This window comes from Gymnoscopelus braueri, assembly GCF_963280865.1.
Source record: "Gymnoscopelus braueri genome assembly, chromosome: 14".
NCBI classification, from domain to species: domain Eukaryota; kingdom Metazoa; phylum Chordata; class Actinopteri; order Myctophiformes; family Myctophidae; genus Gymnoscopelus; species Gymnoscopelus braueri.
This window is the reverse complement of record NC_137619.1, coordinates 17,744,062-17,766,812: the sequence shown is the minus strand read 5'-3', so window position 1 is coordinate 17,766,812 and position 22,751 is coordinate 17,744,062. Positions and strand designations below refer to the sequence as shown.

The window sequence follows — 22,751 nt, the reverse complement described above, 5'->3', positions numbered from 1 at the left end:
AGGGGCAGTAACCTATTCTACACCAACTTTTCTTACATGCACGTTGTGCTGAGCACAGCACACTGCTCTTAAAAGTGACCATTTGATTGGTCATGATTGAATCCACCTGTGACACACCCACACTGAGCCTTATAACCCAGCACTCGCCAAATTGCTGCATATACTCTGCCGTTCTCCCATCCGGAAAATACCAATAGTCCTTTGCCATGCACCACCCACCACTGACTGCACTTCACACCGTAATAGAGTTGTTTTTCCTTATGACCCACACAAAGTACCAGATACTTTCATAAAGAGACGATAAAGAAAAACCAGACTCAGAACACAGGCAGCCATGGGTATAATGAAATATCTTATTATTCAGGCAGAGAGAGAATGGAAGGTTACAGTGTCACAGGTATGGTAGGCATCATCGGTCGTGTCTCTCTCTCTAACAGAGAAAGTACTGGACTTTTAACAGCGTCCGTTAACATAAACATATGCAAAGCAAAGCAAAGTTTGTTGTTTACCCAGGGTGTTGGACTAAGTTAACACTTATTTACAGCCAGGCCCTGCATGGAAGCCTTGCTCAAGGGCTATTCAGCGGTGATTCATGATTGATGTGATGAATTGGGGAATCGAACTAGGGACCTTCCGGTGTCAAGGCCACCCCTCTAACCACTAGGCCACTGCTGCCACATATGACATCATAGGATGTGACATAGATGAGTTTCCGGGCGAAGGTGGACTTGGATTGGATGAGAGTGATGATTACGTCGTCGTCAGATGAGGATGATGATGGTAGATGATGAAGATGATGATGATGGTGTGACAGTTTATCTTTGGACAAACAGCGTCCCCATGTCTGGGTCAACACGTTGACATCGGCTCTGTCAGTGGGGATTTCGTGACACTGAAGGAAGGGAGCTGTAGAAAAGAACATCTAGATACAGTGTTCTCAAAACAACAGATAGCCACAGAAAACCTGTAGCTAGTTTGACCTTGGCTTGCATAGACAGAGAGAGAATAAGAGTACAGAGTACATTTAACATGACTGGATTAGGCCAATATAACATCATTATATTAATTGACATTTTAAGCAGGTTTATGGACCCTAGACACATTATGATAATTAAGATAACGAGATTAGCTCTATCACACCGGTTCACCTATTTCCCCAAAATAAGGTCCAGAGAGTCTAAAAGCCCAGCTAGCAGCCCTTGAGCATTGGTTCTCAATTCCCAGGGGTCCTTGGGGGGGTTCCAGGGGGTCCCCAGCAAAATGTGTTAATATAGCGTCACAATAATTTTAACCTTTTATACTTTGGACTTAAAAAAATAGCAGATATACAAGCTCATAGCGCGGCACCGAGTGCCGCACTATGAGCTTGTATATCTGCTATTTTTGAAAAATCTTGAACATTTGCGCAAACTTTTGAATATATATATATTTTTAGGCGACCATTTTTAACTAAAATATTTGCTTCTGGGGGGGTCCCTGGAACAAGATATTTGAGATGGGGTCCGCGGCCAAATACATATCATTTGGGGGGGGGGGGGGGGTCCTTGACATGAAAAAGTTAGAGAACCAAACTGCTCCTCACACTCAACTGTAAAACTCTTGGCAAAAGGGTAAGATTTAAGGAAAGGCTATGGGGTCAGTGAAAATCAATAGGGTTCATCCTGCAGCCTGCTGAGACTGCAGATATCTTCTGTGCAAAGCTGACAATTTGGCGCGTGAGTATATGGCACTAGAGGAGAGGTCAATGGCTTGGCTCACTCAGATGGTCAGGCTTCATATCCTCCAGAGATTCATGAATGAATGTACTCAGCAAGTTCCATGGCGTTCCGGTCATTAGATTTTTGAGATATCTTGGGTGCAATTTGTGGAAGTGTTGGACGGTCCAACAGACAAACTGCTTTTTATTAGATACACACACCCCTGTACATCAGGGGTTCTCAACCTGTGGGTCGGGACCCACAGTTTGTAGATCTGCTATTTTCACGATATTTATCTTTGGAACCGAGTCAAACAAAAAATGTGATGCCTCAACTCCTACAATTCCAAGTGCTTGTCGGGGTGTGGGGTCCCCAGTTCAAATATGATTATTTTGGGGGGTCCCCAGTTCAAATATGATTATTTTGGGGGGTCACGGCCTGAAAAGGTTGAGACAGCTGTTGAGACAGCTGTACATGACAATAGTATGTCACAGGGACTTACTGTAACCCCAATCCAAGCCTTGATGCTGAGTGCCAAGCAGGGACTTGGTACCTTGGTAAACTGGGTACCATTTTGAAAGACTTTCCTATACTGTAACTCCACCAGGGGTTGAACCCCCGACCTCCCTTTCTCAGAGCAGACACTTTCATCACAAGGCCACTGGGGTGAAGAATCAAAAGCTTAACATCTTCTTACTGTAATATTCTGAGCCTTGGACTGCAAAGACAGAGAACACAATAATGTGTTTTTCTTCTGCTTCTGCACTCTCATCTGTCTTGCTTCAGCTCCTCTTACATCATGGTGCATGCCCTTGGGCTCTCTCTCTCTCTCAATCTCTCTCCACAGAACAGCCATGCTGTATTTAAAGCCTGGGTTATACATATACACACACATACCATAGGGGGAAGATGCCATGAGTGCCCCCACCCCTGCCCAAGCCTTTGCTCTCTGCAATTGCCGGCAATAATCGTTTCCCCACACTTCAATGTGCCTTTATGGATAGTATTCAGCCAATGTGGGCATAGTGAGATGGGATGTTTGTTTCAAGTACTCTGACCCCTGTTGGATCAAAGTAATCCAATTATAATGATCCGATTACCATTATTGTTCCCTTCCCATTCCCTGTTCCTCCTTTTTCGTTCTTCCAAGTCGTTTTGGGGCACTTAAATCTCAGCTCATTCCTTTTCTTATGCATATAGCAGAGCTTAGAAGATTTGAGTGACACTGTGGATCTTCAGACGATGGTGATCAGATGTGTTACTAGAAAATTGTGCTCCTTGGAGCGCAGAGCCCTGCCAGGTCAGGTTGCGTACAGAGGGCCCGCAAAATTTGGAAGGAGGTAATAGCCAATTGGAATGGAATCTGCAAAATATTACAGATTTATGCATTTTGATCACATGACTCCAGGCACTGATTTGTGTGACTTTTGGACAACATTTATAGGAGTAGTAGCAAAAAGTGTATTTCATTTAGACACTTCAGTTTAGGATTAACCATTTACCATTTATTGCAATGATATTGCATTGAGTTTGGCGGTGTGACTCTGCTCATGTGATAATACAGATTACATGCGCAAGCATGACACAGAATCTGAGATCACAAACCCCCACAGAGCAGAGCATAAGTACAGTTTATTACATGAACATAACATTGAACCTTCGATTGCATAATTAAACTACCACATATCATGGTACAATCCATAGAACCACAGTACAATCCACAGGATCATCCTATTAACAATATGAACTAAATGCCACAGGGAGGAGGCCGGGGAGGTGGAGGGAATTTTAAAACTGACAGCTGTACAACCAGGTGAGACAGCTAAGCATGTAGAATGAACAGTGAATAGAGACCGCTTAAATGAACCGCCTGAGTTGCACTGTGGGAATGAGGGCGTGGGTGAGTTAGCTTGTAGCGAATGAGAATATGTATATGCAGTAATAAAACCTACGTTTTATTACTGGCGATGATTGCTTCTGGAGGACACACTACATAATGACTGCACCTGTTTCATGTGACACTATTTATTTGCATCTGTGACATTGTAATGTGATTCAAATGTTTGCAATTGTTTTTCATTATGTATGTGTTTTATATGCTGTTGTCAGGGCGTCCTTGAAAAAGAGAGCTTGCTCTCAATGGGCTTCCCTGAATAAATAAAGGAAAAGAAGAAGGAAGAAAGAATGAAGTGAGGTTGAACGTGGAGAGACGGACTGATTTGTAGGTGTATGTATTAAGTTGTTAGCGAACAAATGGGGGGGGGGGGCGGGGTTGGTCCGGGGAGAGTGAGCTAGAACCTCCTGCCTTCCGTGCCTACATGAACTATCGCTACGCTGAATTTTGAAGAAAACGTGAAATGGCGGGAAATCTAGTCTGTCACAAATGGCCAGGGCCTATATGTGGAGTTGCATCATGATACAAGGAATCGAGGGGAAAAGGATTTTGATTGTATGACCTATGGTTCAAGAGTTATAGGCCAAAATGTGAGGTGGGCTGTTAAAGCGCCACCATGAGGCCAAGATTAGCTGTTCATGGACAGACCGACAGACAGACAGACAGAGACTCACAGGAGTGAAAACATAGTCCTCGCCTTCGGCCGTTCTGACCTCCTGGCGGGATAATAATATATTGAATCTACAACTCTTTAGTTTTATGTGCGTTGTCCCCTTCTCCCGAAAGAAAGAGGTAGTTGCAACGATGTCTGAACGATGTGCTGTACATCGTATCCAATCCGGTGCTGATATTAACACTACGGTCAAAATGTCTCAATGGAAGAGGATGGAGACCACCTCCAACCCCTGCAGATGTGCTAATTATATTATATTAACATACTCTATAATCTAACATACAGATTGGTTAAAATAACATGCTTTTCTTTAAAATAAGTCAAGTTGTATCAGGGATTTCATCATACCAGTCTCTGCTCAACGCAGAGATTAAATTGTCCACCGCATCGAGACTAAAGCGCAATGTGTGTGTGTGTGTGTGTGTGTGCGCGTGTGTGTGTGTGTGTGTGTGCGTGTGCGCGCGTGTGTGTGTGTGTGTGTGTGTGTGTGTGTGTGTGTGTGTGTGTGTGTGTGTGTGTTTTCACCCATGGGGTAGCCAGGGCATTGGTGTTAGTGGAATCAGACTTTATAAATGTAAGGAATGATGTGTGTGTGTGTGCATATATGTGTGTGAATATGTACATGTACTGTATATATTAGTTGAACAAGTTGTATTTGTTCATAGGAGATTTATGTATGATGTTTTGTCTCCATCTTTTCTGCAGGTTGCTGGAGACCTCAATGCTTAATGCAGAAGTAAAGGAGGGTGAGATCCTGCCTCCTACCATTCAGAGGCTGATGAAAGGATACAACAAGTACCTCAGACCTTTCTTTGACAGTAAGGAAATCTGCACATACAGTACAGACAGGCAGCCATCAACATGAACACACTTTGCTAGTTTGGGATGGCTCAGGGTAAAAGACAGGGTTAAGCAAATATCAATGGGATTGGTATTTAACTCTTTAAGACCGGGAACGCATCTGTGTGTCATTTTTAGATTTCTTTGGCTATTCAAAAATAGCAGATATACAAGCTCAAATATATCATTTTTGAGAACCACTGATATTATAGCAACATAGAATTTAGAAGACAGTTGTAGAATCCCCCAGAAGCAAAGATTTGAGTTACAAATGTTCGCTTTAAACAACATATATATTCAAAGATTTGCAAAAAAAATCCACGATTTCCCCCCCAAACATAGCACACACACACACTCACTCACTCACACACACACACACACACACACACACACACACACACACACACACACACACACACACACACACACACACACACACACACACACACTCACACTCACACTCACACAAATAAAAAATAACCAGCACATACAATACACACATAGCAATCAAAATTGAACCTGTACATGTATTCACCGCCATGAAAAATGAGATTATGCTCTTGAGAGGGAGAGAGAGAGACAGAGCGAGAGAGCTGATGTGCTGGTGTGTGCTTTTTTGGAATATACTGTGTGATTTTGCCTGCCTCACATTCATTCGTGATGATTAACATATTTTGTGCAGACCAGTGCATAAATGTCTAAAGCCTTGAAAGTGATGCTATACTGTATACAGGCATATGCAGCCTTGATCTAGATGGATTTCACAGTGCAGTGTGCATAATGGTCAAGTCAGTTTTTATTTTTGAAGTGGTTCGTAGCAAAACAGGTTTGACTTGAAGTGCTTTGCAGCGCAACAGAAACGAATACAGATACAAAATAATAGGCAAACTGTCACAAACATGTCAAGCTGTTACATGCGCATTCACATGTACTCGCGCGTGCCTTTGTGTGTATAGTTACGCTATATATAGATTGGAAGCAGTCTGTACTAAGTCTTGTCTGGACTTAAAAGCCTCAGTACTTACACGTATCTCTCTCAATGAAGGTTCACCATGTCACAATGGTTATCAGTTCTGAACTTTTATCCGAGATCACAGCAGTGTGCATACACTGCTTCATTGCATGGATTATTCAAATTCACTTCAAGGTCTGCATAGCACAGAATTTGCATTTCACATGCTGTATAGCTACGATGTAAACTTACAAAGAGATGTTTGTCATGTCACTCTTTGATCTACCGTTCGAAATGTTCTCCACGAATCCCATGTGTATCCATCGCATTATGATTATTTGTCACACCGCTGATCCGACCAAAAAAACACTATTCCTCCTGCCAAAAAGTAATTGCAGCTCCTACCTGCTAACCGAAAGCAGGTTTCTGTAATGCTCTGTATAGATATAGATATATTGTTTTGGTGGCTTTGGATAAAACATTGGTGGCTATAGCCACCGAAGCCCCCGCGTAGCTCCGCCCATGGTTCTAGAACCACGTTACAAAGTTCCAAGGCAGCAGATCGCATTTGAGCACATGTGCGTTGCCTGCGATGTATGAGAAATGAAGGCAACAGTTACTAAAAGGCTGAGCCATGTAGAATTGATTGCCTGCTTTAACTGGAATGGTGTGCTCTTCCTAAGAGCGCAGATCTCCACCAATCTCCGCCAGGTGGGGTTGTCTACCCAGGGCCCGCAAACTTTGGAAGTCAGTCACAGCCACTTGGAATGGGAAAAAAGCCTTTACTTTTCAAAGAACGTGTACTCGCAAGCACGCACACACGCACGCAAGCACGCACATCAAACCACCTCATACAAAATGTAAGTCACTCCAGTGACAGATACCCACTTTGACAGAGGCAAGCAATGCTAATTCCCTCATGAGGCTCCACAGGCCCTGCTGCACTGAAGTTGTTCCCAGTTGTGTCGCCTGTAAAGTTTTCCTAATGTGCTGTCCTTGGATGACTTGTCATTACAAAGTGTGCAGCAAGGCATCTAGAGATTATTTAGCATATACTCATACTCCGATCTACAAGCTCACTATGTTGTGAGCTAGATCAAAGACTAATCAAAATCATTGAGTCAAACATGGAAAGAAGCAACACAGTTTTTGACCGTGCGCTTGACTTTCTAATTTGGTGTTTTTCCAAGTAGCCTAAATCCTTAAAAAAAAATTATAATTGTCTTGTTGTTCGCATTGCAAATGCTGTTTTATTAGACTTACTCCAAAAAGTGGTACGTTATTAGAAGAAATAGACGGAGTGCTTCTACAGAGATCTAAATATGTCTAATTCTCAAATTCTGTTCTTCTGGGACATTTGGCCCTCGCAAGTACAGTAATAAACGAACACACACACAAACACACACACACACACACACACACACACCCCACTTGTTTGAGGATTACTTCAACGTACTCTATAATACATGCTATTTCCCTGTATTTCCCTAGATGGTCCTGTTACAGTGGGAATGAGTTTGGACATCGCCAGCATTGACACCATCTCAGAGATCAACATGGTAAGCAACCACACAGTATAACATAATGTGTGCCTACGACATTAAGGCCCAAGAGAGCTCTACAGTCTGTCTATGCTTTTAGAGAGGACTAAAGACTTTCCTTTTTATCAAAGCATTCGTTCAGCTATATTGGTTTTACCAAGGACAAAGTCATATGCCATGTGATTAAAAAAATGTTTCTTCTTAGAGTTTATTAAAATTTTTAAGATGTACTTTTTAGATGTACTTTTCGAATTTAAAGTGCACTATAAATAACATTTATTATTATTATACCCTATTTAAACCATTTTCAGAAATGTTTCTTTTTTATTTAACGAAATGTTCAAACTAGTGTGTGGCTGTCATTCCCAATCCTGACATGCCCTCGTTCCATGTGGCTCTACATTCATTACTGCAGAGCTTACTTTCTTTTTCATACTTTCATATGACAGAAACTGATTAGCAGGTTGCCTACTGTTGTTATCTGACTTCAACTTATAGTCTGTATAGTCGTAGCTTTTACCAGTATTTCACAAATCAGACATGGATTTGCTAGAGTGTAGCTTGGGGTGTAGAGTAGAGGGGCTTAAGGGACCTGACGCCATCAATATTCAACAATGCATTAAAATCCAGAGCAGACCTTTGGTAATAGCCACAAAATGCTTTTACTTAGGTTTGCAAAAAAACAACAACGACCCATCGGTCATTCATCAGCATTTTGTTGACATGCCTATTACATTGTGGCAGCAATGATGTGACCTTTGATCACTGAATCCCTGAAGGACTACACAGCTACCATCTTCCTGCGCCAGCGCTGGACTGATGAGCGACTGGTGTTTGACGGCAACAAGAGCCTGAGTCTCGATGGGCGACTGGTGGAGCTGCTGTGGGTTCCTGACACGTTCATCGTGGACTCCAAGAAATCCTTCCTTCACGATATCACAGTAGAGAACAGGCTGATCCGCATCTTCCCCAATGGGACTGTCCTCTATGCTCTGAGGTACTAACAAATTGGACTTTATTATTATTTGGTTGTTATTTTTTTATTCTATTGTTTTCCATTTGTTTTCCGGTTCAGTCGACAATGAAAAGTAGCCCGGGGAATAGGGAATGCTACTGGGGGAGAGCAGAAAGCGTAGGTTGAGATAATGTGATTGCAAAGAGGGGGATTATATGAGTTCACTTGCCTGGATATTGGATTGTATGAGAAGAGGAGAGAGTGATCTGTCAATAAAAAGAGCTGTGGCCTATTGAAGTGAAAGAAGAACTGTTAGGATCACTAACAGATATTGCTCTGTGAGCAAAGGCTTACTGCTTGATAAGCTACTTGTATGTGGGCTTCTGTGATGGTGCGTTACTGTTGTATTTTGATTGCGTGCTGGGCCACCTGAACAGGTTATACTGTAGATGGGTGATGAGGTGTGTGTGTGTGTGTGTGTGTGTGTGTGTGTGTGTGTGTGTGCGCACGTGCGTGTGTGTGTGTGTGTGTGTGTGTGTGTGTGTGTGTGTGTGTGTGTGTGTGTGTGTGTGTGTGTGTGTGTGTGTGTGTGTGTGTGTGTGTGTGTGTGTGTGTGTGTGCGCGTGCACGCGCGTGTCACTCTGTTTGTATTTTAGCAGTGTTGTTGTCCATGGTCTTGAATTGTCTCATGAAGCTCCAATCTGCCTCACTGATTACTATACAATGAACATGGGAGCATTATGTGAGTTAGCAATTATTTCAATATTACAATAACTTCTGCGAAGAGGGGTTCACGGAGTTGCAGTTTCAGTAGAACTAACGAGAGAACTGCCATATACTTTCTCCAGTAATGTTAATGAGGTGCACAGTTGCCAAATTCCACTTCCACTTTTGGCCACGACACTCGTTTCCCACACGCCCCAAGAACATCTCACACCTCAGTGAAACCATACAATCCCTGGTAAACACTGTTACCAGCTGCTCCTCTTTACCTAGCAAAAACTGGATAATATGCATGTCACTGTGAGAGTGACACAATCAGTATGAAAGGTACTGCAATGGAACTCAAAGTCAACACCATGCTGTCGTCAAGTATGTTTTATCAAGTTTCCCATTACAACTTCCAGCAAAACATATGTTCCTTTTCAAATTTAAAGGTTTTCTGTTTATACTGTAAATGGAAACTAAAAGTTACAAAACAAGACAGGAATACACATGAAATAATTTCAAATGTACATAAGGTACAAAACAATAACTGTGTATCAACTCTTTAAGGGGTTCCTGTAGTTACTGATAAAAATCCAGAAAAGGGCCTTGATTTGAGAGGATTCTTTGACGATATTAAATGTTTCCTAGCTTTAAGAAAAACATTACATATTTGATCAGAAAAAGCTGGAAGGATGTTTTGCTTACATTTCACGTCTCGGAGTGCAGTGAAAGCTACTGTATGACACCATATTTTATTTGGTAAAGAGCACAGGATTCCTTTTGATGTTAAACCAAAGAAGTCACAGACTGGGTCAGGGTCAAATTGGAGGTCAAACATCTCACTAAAAGCTTTAAAAATACTTATCCCGAAGGTATGATATTCAGACACAGCCAGAACATACAGTGTGCATTAATCACTTAAAGCCTATATACTTCAGGGGTTAGGGGTCAGGGGTTGACTGGAGTCCCCCCGGGGTTAATAATAATAACAATCTTCATTTTGGACGCATGTCCATATAGAAAGCAGCATACAACAGAATAAAAAAGATACATCAAAATGACATTAGAGACCTATATGTATATAAAGAAATATTGAAAAGAACTACAAAGTATAAGCAATTCCACGTGCACACTCGCGTCAACCCACACCCCGCCCCCAGGAACCTAGCCACACGTGTGCACACACAATATCTATCCTAGAATCTATACTAGACCCCCTCCTTTTTCCATCTACACCAAATATCTTTGTCGAAAATAGCCGATTTGCAATGCAATGCAACTGTGAGCTTGTAGATTGATTGGCTATCTTCAGAAAATGTGCTAGTGTTAATGTGGTTAAGTCTGCTGTCTCTACATCGATGACATAACCAATCATCAATGTTTGGATAAACCTTTGCCAATCTAGCATTGGTAAAATGAACTGTGTACCACTTTCAAATGCATAAAGCGACGTTTAGCAGTTGTAGATGATGTATAGTCTAAGACAGAGTCTCGTTGGTCATCTGTTAAGACTACTCCAAGAAACTGAGTCCCAGCCAGGCCATTATTACATTTTCAGTGGAGTGTGGATTGATTTTTATTAATGAGCTCATAAATCTGGGATATCAATTTTCTACGGTCTGAATACAATTCAAGGATATGGTCGACGTGTGGTTTTATGGGCTTATCTGGAAATTAATGAAATGCCTTTTGTGCAAAGCTCCTGGATCTGCAAATAATTGAGAAAAATATGCAAATATGTCTTTTATACATAGATTAGGGATTGATCTAATCCTTTTATTAAACAAAGTAAATGCAGAGTCTGTATAGGAGGGAATAACATGTGAGTTGACTTAATGGGGGACAGCGTATAGAGATTCCTTGCAGCCCAAAATGTCTTCTAAACAAGCCCATACACTTACTGAATGACTGTTATATTTGAACTCAAACTAGAAAGGTGCACTCAGTAGAGTGCACTTCTCTGCCAGGAGGCATGCTAATAATAGTGATATACAGTATTCTGTTCAGTTTTATTTCTACCTACAGCCGTGAAAGTGTAGCACAGCACGTCTTCCTTCCAGGGTGTCCTGATCACATCACCCAAAACATATCATTTTCAAATCCAGCATGATCTACATTTCTGTGTCTTATTTCAATATGGCTCATATGGCTTTATTAATTTTGGTGCAAGCTTTGCAGAGCGTCAGCACTCAAAGCTCTCAGCTCGGACAGAGTTGAATATGCGCAAATGACTCAAGGGTTTTGTTGATGTTTTCACATTTATAAATGTATATTAATTTAACTTACATGTCTCTGATTGGCAGGCTCCAGTAGGCTAGATAAGCTGGAGGCACTGGAGAATTTTTATTGGTCAGTCTGGCAAAACTCTTACCACATAGCCTGGACGGAGGATTGCTCTGTGATTATAAAAAATAAATAAATAAAAATGACATAGTTGTTGTTGAGTGATTTGAAAAAAAATTTAATTGAGGTCCTTGGTCTGCTATCAGCGTACGTACCAAGGGGCCAGCTTTGAGTTGTAAATTGAGGCTATATAGGAAGAGACAGTTCATATGAATGGCCTGTAGTCAATCCTGACTGTTGTCAGAAGTCATTAAGCTCCATTCAAGCGGATGGGTTTTTGCCGAACTTTACAACATTTTCATAAATACTATATGCTTCCAGTCGCTAGTTTAAAGTCTTCTTTCAATCACCATGATATGTGTTTTACTAAACTATGGTCCCATTTATTTTCAAATTGATGATAAAGTAGGGTATGCTGTCGGAGGGGCGTGGCTACCTTTTGATGATTTGATTGACAAGCTACACAACCAATAGCATTCATTCATTCCCGACCCCACCCCTGCTCTGGTCCCAACCAATAGCATTCATTTCCGAGTGCATAGCATATAGAAATATGGCGGATTTGAAATAGTTGAAAAATAGGCTTCATTTACGGTAGATGCTTTGGGCGTAACGTTGTCCATTCTTTTTACTGTCTATGGTACGTACACAATATTTCGTGGCAGAGATAGGCTAGTAGTTACTGCTAGGAAGGCGTAAAGGTCCTTACACACCGGGGTGATTTTTTTCATGCGAATACGTTTTTTTTAAAAACCTTATAAAGTCAAGCTTACATGCAGCGAAAAAGCGAAGCGAAAAAGCGTCTTTTAATTATTCGGAACGAGTCCGAATTTTGCGCATATTCGCATATTCGCCGGTGTGTAACCGCCTTCAAGCTGCACAAACAACTGAGCCCACACCATGTTGGCATATTGAGAACTAATTGCTCCCAGTCTGCCTTTTGTCTTTGAATCATGAATGAATGTTGCATCATGCCCAATAATTAAAAAGTCACCCATATGAAAAGAGACAATACTTTTTGTGTGTGTGTGTGTGTGCGTAGAAGAGATACGAAAACTTTTGTAATGCTATCATTTTAATGAGGTCAACCCTCTTTACTTTGTACTTTTGAAGGGGAAAAGGCTAGAGGGAAGTGCATGCTTGTATTGTTACCATGTTGCGTGACATGGTAATGTGGGGTCGTATTGTCGATTTCATGCCTTTGTTGGCTTGAATGTCTGCATCCTTTTGCGTTAGTCTGTGAATGGCTGTTGATCTTGATCTTGGCCTTTAGTGTGTGTGTGTGTGTGTGGGTGTGCGTGTGCGTGTGGGTGAGTGGGTGGGTGTGTGTGTTGGGACTCATGGGCATTTGCCTCCGTATATGAATCTTCACAGCCCGTGGGCCTCACTCTGTCAGACAGATGAATAGAGGAGTAGAGGAGTACCACAGAGGCAGAGGGCATGTGTCTTCTGCACATGGAGGAGGGAGGCAGAGGAGGATGATGGAAAGAGATGGCAGGGACAACTGAAAGCCCCATTATACTTCTCGCACAGCGGTCGTCAGTGTTGCGTGGCAGAAAATAGTTGAGATCTCGCAAACTCAACTCACAGCAACTTGTCGAATCGCGAGGTGTTCTGAGCTTGTAGTTTGGCTATTTTCGGTGCCCGCCAGCGGCGCGCAAAAGTATAAACCAGGCATGAGGCTCCCATAGGGAATAGAGATGTGAGAAAGTGAGAAAGAAGGAAGTTAACGGAGAGTTCATTCTTTCAGAGAATGAACTTTCAGTTCTTTCAGCCGGAGGAATGCATAAGACAGCACTTATACGTGATTATATGTGATCTTACACAATGACTGGGACACAAGACTGGTTTATGAATTTCTGTGCGGTTTTGAAAGTCCAGGCAATATTTTGAAGATTTTGGCAGTAGCCAAAAGAGAACCAACACCTCCTCACTTAGATAACCTTATAGAAATCAATGGAACTGCCCCATCAAGGGTGAAACTAATAATAAACACATTTAAATACCCTCTTTTTGGCCCTGCAAATTTAATTATCAACTTGACCGTCACTAGGTACACGTGTAAAAGAGTGGATGAAATTATGTTTTTGTACAAGCTCCCAACAATTTGTAGTTTTCAAGAAAAGTGCTATGAGGGTAAAGAATAGAGAAAGAAACTAAGTCAGATAACAAGGAGTCACAATGACAAATATAAGCTAGAAATAAAACGAAGCAAATGCTTCTTGTGTAACTAAGTAGAGAAACATTTGCAGCAGACATAAATAGCCGATACAGAATCATAGTCTCTTGTGCAGACACATCAAACTTGGCAGCAGATATCGTTGATTATTGATGTTGAAGCTCTACACCAACGAAAAATAAATACAGAATCATGCACCGACTGCTATTCCTCTTTAATGATATTCATAACTAAATCTATTTCTTTTATAGGATTACCACCACTGTGGCCTGCAACATGGATCTCACCAAATACCCCATGGATAAGCAGACCTGCACCCTACAACTGGAGAGCTGTAAGAACACTTGATATGATAGATGAGCAAATGATATAGACCTATAAACCTGCAAACAGTGTGGAGCTGTGAGCTTTGCCGTGGCACTAAGTTGGGTGGGTTTGATATCAGATGGATGTGATCAAACCAAGGGGATCAGACACATGAATCTCTCTGATCTTTGAAACCCCCCGCCCGCCCGCCAAGGAGTCAGTGACTGAGGAAGATTCAGCATTAATTACCTACCCGTGTTTACATTTGTTTGTCACAATTATTTGCTCGCTGTCATCAAAACTAGGTCATAGCTTTGTCTCATAAACTAACAGTGTTCCCTCCCTATTTTCTCCCGCCAAGCCTCATGGCGCAGCATGCTGATCTCAGACATGCCCTGCCTTAATACTGTTAACTACTGCAACTAAACATTCCCCTTAATGAGTATGTAAATTCTGTGTTCAGAATTCAGGAGATTAAAAACAAAATAGTGAAAAAGATTAGTGGGATTAAAAATAACTCAGTAGCTTAACCATTTAAACCATCTATACTTTGTCGACCGGAGTCTCCCCAGGATTCTACACCAACCCCCCCCTTTTCCCTCTACACCAAATCACTTTGTCAAAAATAGGCGATCTACAAGACTGACGTGTTGTGAGCTTGTAAAGTTTTCGCCAAATGTTGCCCCAGAACAGGGACGTTCATGTCAATTTTGATTTTATAAATAAAAATTATAGCCATTGGTTTAAGACATTAAACCGAACATGTTTTTCAGTGTAATGGATAGGTGAACCCCCCTCCCCCCCTCTCCAGGGGGTTATTCATTCCATCTCTCTGCCTGCCTCCCTGTATCCCCTGATGTCCCCTGTGCCTCCCTTCTTCCACCGCTCCCTGTTATGGGCAGTCAGCGAGGCTAAGCTGTCTGATCCCTGCTAAAAGCCTGAACTGAACTCAATGCCCAACAAACCCATCTGAAGGGTGCCCCCAACCCTACTTAGTACGCGCGCGCACACACACACACACACACACACACACACACACACGCACACACACACACACACACACACACACACACACACACACACACACACACACACACACACACACACACACACGCATGCCAGAAGTTAAAGACACGTATACTGTAAGTAGGGGGGTGATGGATTTCCTGCCTCAACTTTAATAATGCCAGCCAGGCTAAAGTAAAAAACATTGTAAATTTGTGTTAATTTGACTCAGAGAGTGGAACCAAATGGACCCGAAAGTGTTCATTTGGTTCCATTTGTATACTCTGAGTTACACTTGTTTATATCACTTGTGTGATGAAGAGGGTACCAAAAGAATGGTATCTGTACGCTCTATGAGTCCAACGCCATTCTCAACGCCATTCTCTCTCTCTCTCTCTCTTTCTCTCTCTCTCTCCCTCTCTTTTTCTCTCTCTCTCTCCCTGTTTCTCTCTGCCCCCCCACCGTGCTCCCCCTCTCTTCCTTCGTCATTCTCTCTGTCTGATATCACTCTTACTGTTTCTCCATGTCCCTCTGTCTATCTCTGCCGCCATACTTCCCCTCTTTCACCCACTGTCTCTCTGTGAAGTCTCATGCTGCACTTGTTTCTTTTAAAGCCATGCCCAGAAGCTGGTCCTCTGCACAGCAGGACGGTTTAAAGAGAACAATTCTGTGGGCTGGTGCAGGACATTTAGATAAGGATGGCAGTAAAATATTTAGTGAGTCTTGACAGGAGAAAAGGGACACTTAAGTTAGAGGACACCTCCGTTCCGTTCACCAACACACAGTGGTGTAACTAAGCAAGTAACTAAGCACATTTACTCAAGTACTGCACTTAAGTACAATTTTGAGGTATTTGTACTTTACTTGAGTACTTCCAATTTCCAATACTTTTACTTCTACTGCACTACATCTCAGATCCAAATATTGTACTTTTACTCCACTAAAGGATTTGAAAACTTTAGTTACTAGTTACTTTGTAGATTTGGATTATTATTACAAAACATACATTAACCCTAATTAAACTTTGGCTTTTTGAAAATAGCCGATCTACAAGCTCACAATGCGTTGCGTCACGACGCATTATGAGCTTGTATATCTGCTATTTTCAAGATTTTTATACTTTTGAAAACTTGAAATGGGACATTCTGCATAATTAGTACTTTTACTTTTGGTACTTTAAGTACATTTTGATGCCATTACTTTTGTACTTTTACTCAAGTAAATTTTGAATTCCGGACTTTTACTTTTGCTTCTACATTGCAGTATTGATACTTTTACCAAGTAAAGAATTTGAGTACTTTTTCCACCACTGCCAACACGGAACGCGCAGATTGACACACGTTCCGGAAGCCTCTGTGGCTATTTTAAAAGATGCCCCCGTTTGACACTGCAAGTGCATGGAGGTATTAGCTCACTGTGACCACTTCGGGCCATGGGGGCAGCACGGCTCTGTTCAAGGTTGAATGCGCTACACACCCCCGGAATGGGAAGGCGCGATGTACAGTAACAGTTTCCATGCAGTTGCACATGACGACGGAGTGTCCTATTTTTGTCCCCAATTTGGTGCATTAGCATCAAAGCCTGAGGTCAGAAAAATAATGAGCTGCACTGGTGATGGGAAAACAATAACAATACGGGGGGTAAACAGTGGGAACAAGGGCTTTCCTCATCAAAAGTCTCCACTGCCTCCTATCACAGGACTTTTGCTTGCTGCATCCCAGTTTACTCTATAATAATAGCCACAATAGACAAAATTATTTATGACTTCTTAGATTGTGTGCATGTTATGACCCAGAGAACATGGTACTTTAAGTGGGGAGAGCAGTTGTGAACTAATTAGCATTTGATGTACACCAGTTTATTAAGAGCTGTACATCATCCTTCATCAATCATGGTTCAGCTGCTTCATTTTAATTTCCTGTCCTCTAACTCCCTCTACAGATCAAATGGAGGACTGCAACATAGGTTTTCCCTATACCATTCATTATCCAGCACACTGAAACAGATGTATCGCTCTCTCTGTGTTTTACGTCTTGATTCCTCTGATATGTACAGCGTTGACAGCAGTTAGTTTTGCCTAGATCTCTCAAGGGACTGGTGAAATATGGATGATTACTCTGTCTGATGCTAGATGGAAGTAAAAGAACACCAGGGCTGTGTTTTCAAGTGTCAAAGATGTATTCAATTTCCTGTGACTGCAGCTACAGCGGTGTAAATGAAACGTTATCATCATTTTGTAAATCCAAATAGAAATCGTTCAATATTGCAGATCATTCTAATTGTAGGTTTGGTGGACCCCATCTGTGCTAAATTCCCATGGTGTTCCCTTTATGTTCCTATTGCCAAGTTAAATGTTTGTACTGTATATGAACTGAACATCCTCCCAATTAATTAGTTGCTTGGCAACAGGAGACCCCTCAGTAGTTTCAGGTGCATTTTCCCACAGCTAGTGCGTTCAGTTCTCTCCTTAGCTATAAAACATTGAAGACTGAAGTAAGGAATGTGACTCCTGTCTGCTTCTTGCTGGAGCTCTGTTGTGGAATGGCATTTAAACTAGCTCTAGTAACAGTGCCTCAGGATAACTTGCCTCATTCAAATAGCATCTGTTGACCATCGATCAATGGTTTCACCCCCCCCCCCCACCACTTGTTAAACTTATTTTCCTCATGGTATTTATAGATTATTTTCATTGTTATAACCACATGATAAAGGCTGCTGCTACTGACCCCCAGTGCAAATTCAGGGAAAAATGGCTTCTATAATTATCACTATTGTCCTTGTCATCATGATGAGGTTGTGCTAGCTTTAGCTTTTAGATCAGCTGGTTTATTACTTAAATCCTAGCATCCCTATTCGAGTGGGAGCATTTGCCGAAAATAGACGGTCTACAAGCTCACAACGCCTTGGCTGTTTTTGGCGAAGAGATTTGGTGTAGAGGGAAAAAAAGAGCTGACCAAGTAAGGAGCCGACTGTGGTCAACTAAGTATTAGTTTACAATTTAAGTTGTTGTCTGTGCATACTCTATAAAATGCCTCCAAAAGCTGCCATCGAGCAAGGCACTGAAACCCATAATTCCTGGAGCAGTGCACTGTTTTCCCTGCTAGGATGTACATACTTACTGTATAACTACTAGTGAACAAAAATTGTGTTGATAATTAAATGAATCTCCTTTATCTGTTTGTCTGCAGGGGGCTACAACATCAATGATGTTATGTTCTATTGGACCAGAGGGAATGAGTCTGTCAGTGGATTAGACACGCTGAAACTGGCTCAGTACACAGTGGAAGACCATTACACCTCTGTCTCTGAGGCAATCTATGAAACTGGTAACACCATAACTCCTAAAAAATCAATCCACCTTTCAATTTCTTCTCCTTGTGGACTAGAGTGTTATTGTGAAGCCTATAACTGTGAGTGAGCAGTGATATGTCTTGAGTGGTGTGGATTTGATTGATCATTGCAAATGTACAGTATAGCTACTGTACTTAGGACAATTATATACCTGTTGCTTATTCATATTTACACTAATGCCACCCGTTTCAGTGCACTCTGGTCTTTGTGCCTTCACAGCGCATGTTTTTCTGTTGGCAAGTACAGACGGGTGTTTTTTTGTCTCCCAGGTCAGTACCCCAAGCTTGTTTTCCACTTTGAGCTGAAGAGGAGCATCTTGTACTTCATCTTGGAGACTTACGTTCCCTCCAGCCTGTTGGTGGTCCTGTCCTGGGTGTCCTTCTGGATCTCTCAGTCCTCTGTCCCTGCACGCGTCTGTATAGGTAGGCCACCAATAAAACATCATTTGAATTTCATTGCACAGGCCTTTTGACAATTGTCAGAAGACTGTCAAAAGAATTACATATTTAAACAAAACAAAAAATCCCCCATTAAAAAAAAAATGTTTTCCTTTTTTTTGGTCGTAAATGGTCGTGTGACAAGGCATACATTTGCCTTTAAGGCTAATTTATGCTTTGTGTGACAAGAAACCGCACCGTCCACTATTGTACCTATATATATATGTTACCTATTTATGTAAGTGTGTCTGTCCCCTCAAAAGTAGACAAATGACATCTCATGCTACCATGTGCACGATGTCATGAAACAGATGCACCTCTGGCCATAAAAAGCCTGAAATGCCTGGTGAAGTAAAAATGTTACTTATAAAGAGTGTATGAATGTTTGGTCATAGTTGAAAATCGATCTATGCATCGTTGTTGTTGCTATTTCCATCTGGCTAAAGGCAACAGACTATCACCACTCTAGTCAACGTCAACGTGCCCACGAGCTGTCAGTTTATCGATGCGGGGAAGGGCAGTGCAAAAAAAAGACACAGCTGAGTAACACCAGATATTTTCCTGAAACATGTATTTGAGAAATGTATCCACTTTTGCCTCCAGTTTGCCTCCCTGGGTGTTTTTTTATTACATTACATTTATTTACACTTCCAAATGACATACTGTATCTATCTATTCCTTCTTTACATAGCCTTGTTTCAAAGGGGCAAATCCTGCTCGGCTATGACACTATTTGAATGGGGTCTGTATTACAGTATAATAGCTGGGCCAACACGTGTCAGGAAAAAGGTGTAGTTTTAAATCCTTGGGCTTTTTCTTTGATGATAATGTACCTGTAGAGCTCAAAGTAACATTTAGTATGGATTCAAGATTGAATAATTTATTGCCATATAAACTTTACAGTTTATTTATAATTGCTTCCCTGTGCTCAGAGATAACAACAGTAAACATAACCACACAAAACATAAAAGAAGCGTCGACAAATACTTACAATTATTATTACAATACTTCAATGAATGCAGCCATACCACATGGCCCATGCCCTTAAAGTGGCGAATTTAAATGCATGCTTAAGGGGTTTATACAAGTTTATACAACCAGCATTTAGGATGTGGATTTGCTTCGGGGTAAGTGCTACTGTGGAAGCGAGATGTTCTGGTCTTAATACTGAGTAGTCTTTTACCGGGAGGGAGATCATTTAATAGCGGATGGAGTCTTTTAAAAAATAATGTTAAAACGTCTCCACTGGATGCAAATGTGGTATAATGCCTAATGAGTTCACAACCAATTATTTTTGAAACTGTGCACTGACTAGTAGTTTTTTCTCATGGGCAGTAGAATTGCCATACAATACAGTTATTGAGAAGGAGAGCACACTTTCTATTACAGCCCTGTAGATCTGTTGCAACCTCACTCCAAGTTTCCTAAGCTGCCTTAGAAAGAATAGTCTTTGGTGAGCTTTCTTCTAGAGCAGTGTCTATCAACCTTTTTTGTGCCAAGGCACACCTGGCATAGCCAAAAAATCCCAGGGCACACCTAGATATACGGTATATATAATTATATATACATATACGGTATATCTATATACTGTACACACACTAGGGGTGTGCCGATTTTCACATTTCACGAAACGATACTATACGATATTGGGCACACAACTTCGATACGATTTCGATACGATACGCACTTCTTTATCATGAAAATATATGGGGGAGAAAAAAACACAGGGGTTTTCCAGATGGTGGACACCAGTATATCATTTTAGAACTGGAGGTGCAAACCCTGCCCGCCCGCGTCAACATCTCCTGTTCAACGTTCCTGATTGTGACCTTGATTGTGACTGTGATCTTTGATCCCATCAGTTCTTGATTTTGACCATGGTCTTAACTGTCACATTGACAATATCATCCCAAAAGTTAAACATCTTCCCTAAATACAGTACTTAGAGCCAGTTAACCAGAAGATCTCCACACTGGTGTGCATTGTGACTCCTTGTCTAATTTTCTGAACCAGGAGTAACCACAGTGCTCACGATGACCACGCTGATGATGGGAGCAAGGACTTCGTTGCCCAATGCCAATTGCTTCATCAAGGCCATCGATGTCTACCTGGGTATCTGCTTCAGCTTCATCTTCGGAGCGCTAATCGAGTACGCTGTGGCCCACTTTTGCACCCTCAACCACCCTGACACCAATATGCTCATGGTGAGTCCTTTATCAGGTCATTGTTGTCATTAGCATTCAATGACGGTATATAACAATAATAATGTATTATTATTATTAATTATTATTATTATTATTTAAATTTATTTCTACAATAACAAGACAAATAAGACAAAGTGACACTGAAAAGCTAACCAACATAAACAAAAAGTAATTAGAAAAATACAAACATCGGAGAAAGGTTTATAAAAAGGTATATAAAAAGACCACAAGGGGCTTATGAAAAGATCTCACAGAAGAAACAAAGACAAATTTGGATTTTCGTCATCGACGCTGTCATTTCAGTTATTTTAATCACCCTTGTCATCTTCATTGTCATCCTCCTTCTCCTATTATTCATCATCACCATTAGCATCATTATCATCATCACATTTAGTCCTCAATTTCATCTCCAGCCTCTCTTGGTAAGTTCAAGTTCATTGTTCCTAGTTTTTTGGTCTCAATAATGAGAGATAAGCATATTGGTCTCCCTGTCACCGCTCAAGTCTTTTTTTCTCTTTTTCTTTATCACTGCGATGTGTCACCGCAGTACCGCCAACGGATGCAGGAATTCGAGGACGAGATGAACGGCCTCGTCACCACCATCGCCGGGGACTCCAGCAGGGCCAAGCGGAAGGAGCGCAAGGAGAATGCCACCACTACTGCTACTTCCCAAACGGGTCCCACAGCCGGGGCCACAGAACTAACCGTCAGACCTTCCAGTCCCACAGGCAGCGAGCCCAAGCCAGAGGGACTCCCCGAGAAAGCCCCCAACCGCTGCCTCACAGCCCTGGCCCTGGTCCGCAAGGGCCTACGCCGCGCCGTGAACTGCTGCCATGTGGAGAACCCCCACTACATAGACAACTACTCCCGAGTCACCTTCCCTCTGTCCTTTGTCATGGTCAATCTGCTATACTGGATATACTACTTGTACTTCTAGTGCACGGCAGAGTGTGGTGTGTGTGTGTGTCCCTGAGAGTGTGAGTGAGGTAAGAGTGTCTATGATGGAGGGAAGTGGGTTTTATTATACGTACCTGTATGTTTGTTTGTTTGCGTGTGCATTATGTTTGCTCATGTGTGTTCTGAACGATTGTGGCTATTTTGTACATTTGGGCCAAGGAGTGAAGAAGGGACATTTCACCATATAATACGGATTGTGTTCAGGACCATGCTGGTTGTGAACAAAAGGTAACCCAATCATTTCTATTACAGCTCTTTTTACTACAAACTACAAAGAAAATTACAAGAAATGTGTACATTTTGGTCCATCATTCATCTAGAGAAAAGTAAGTCTTTGCTCACAGTGAGAAGGCCATCTCTGTCTCTCATTTGCAGCAGTCGTTTTGGCATATCAATTGATGTTCTATACTGTATATACTGCAGAATAGATTATCACCTTCATTTGTTGTTGCATGTGGGTATCCAACCACGAGCAACAAATGCCTTTTTCCCACAAAGACGAGAATATAACTTCTGAAGAACTCTTTAATTGAATAAATAGATTAGCATTACTGTCAACGAGGAACTGCAATGGTAGTCCTGGTGGGATTTTCCGACAGTGTGGGGAGGGAGTTGGATAAAAACACAGCCGGCCTAGCCATTACATGAACTCTGAAAGGTCGCTGTTTTTTGCTCTGTGTTTTGGTTCCTTTGTGTGCGGATAAACTTG

General features: G+C 41.7%; 1 protein-coding gene across 1 annotated transcript; it reads left to right on the top strand.

The window, feature by feature from the left end:
* Positions 1-4,973: 4,973 nt before the first annotated feature.
* LOC308100372 (gamma-aminobutyric acid receptor subunit pi) lies at positions 4,974-22,022 on the top strand (the record flags this gene model as incomplete). Its single annotated transcript, XM_080449395.1, has 8 exons — positions 4,974-5,082; positions 7,548-7,615; positions 8,377-8,594; positions 14,034-14,116; positions 18,282-18,419; positions 18,714-18,866; positions 20,895-21,085; positions 21,633-22,022. Exons 1-8 carry the CDS (start codon positions 4,986-4,988, stop codon positions 22,020-22,022), a joined length of 1,338 nt encoding a protein of 445 aa, XP_080305521.1. The 5' UTR covers positions 4,974-4,985.
* Between the last annotated feature and the right edge of the window lie 729 nt (positions 22,023-22,751).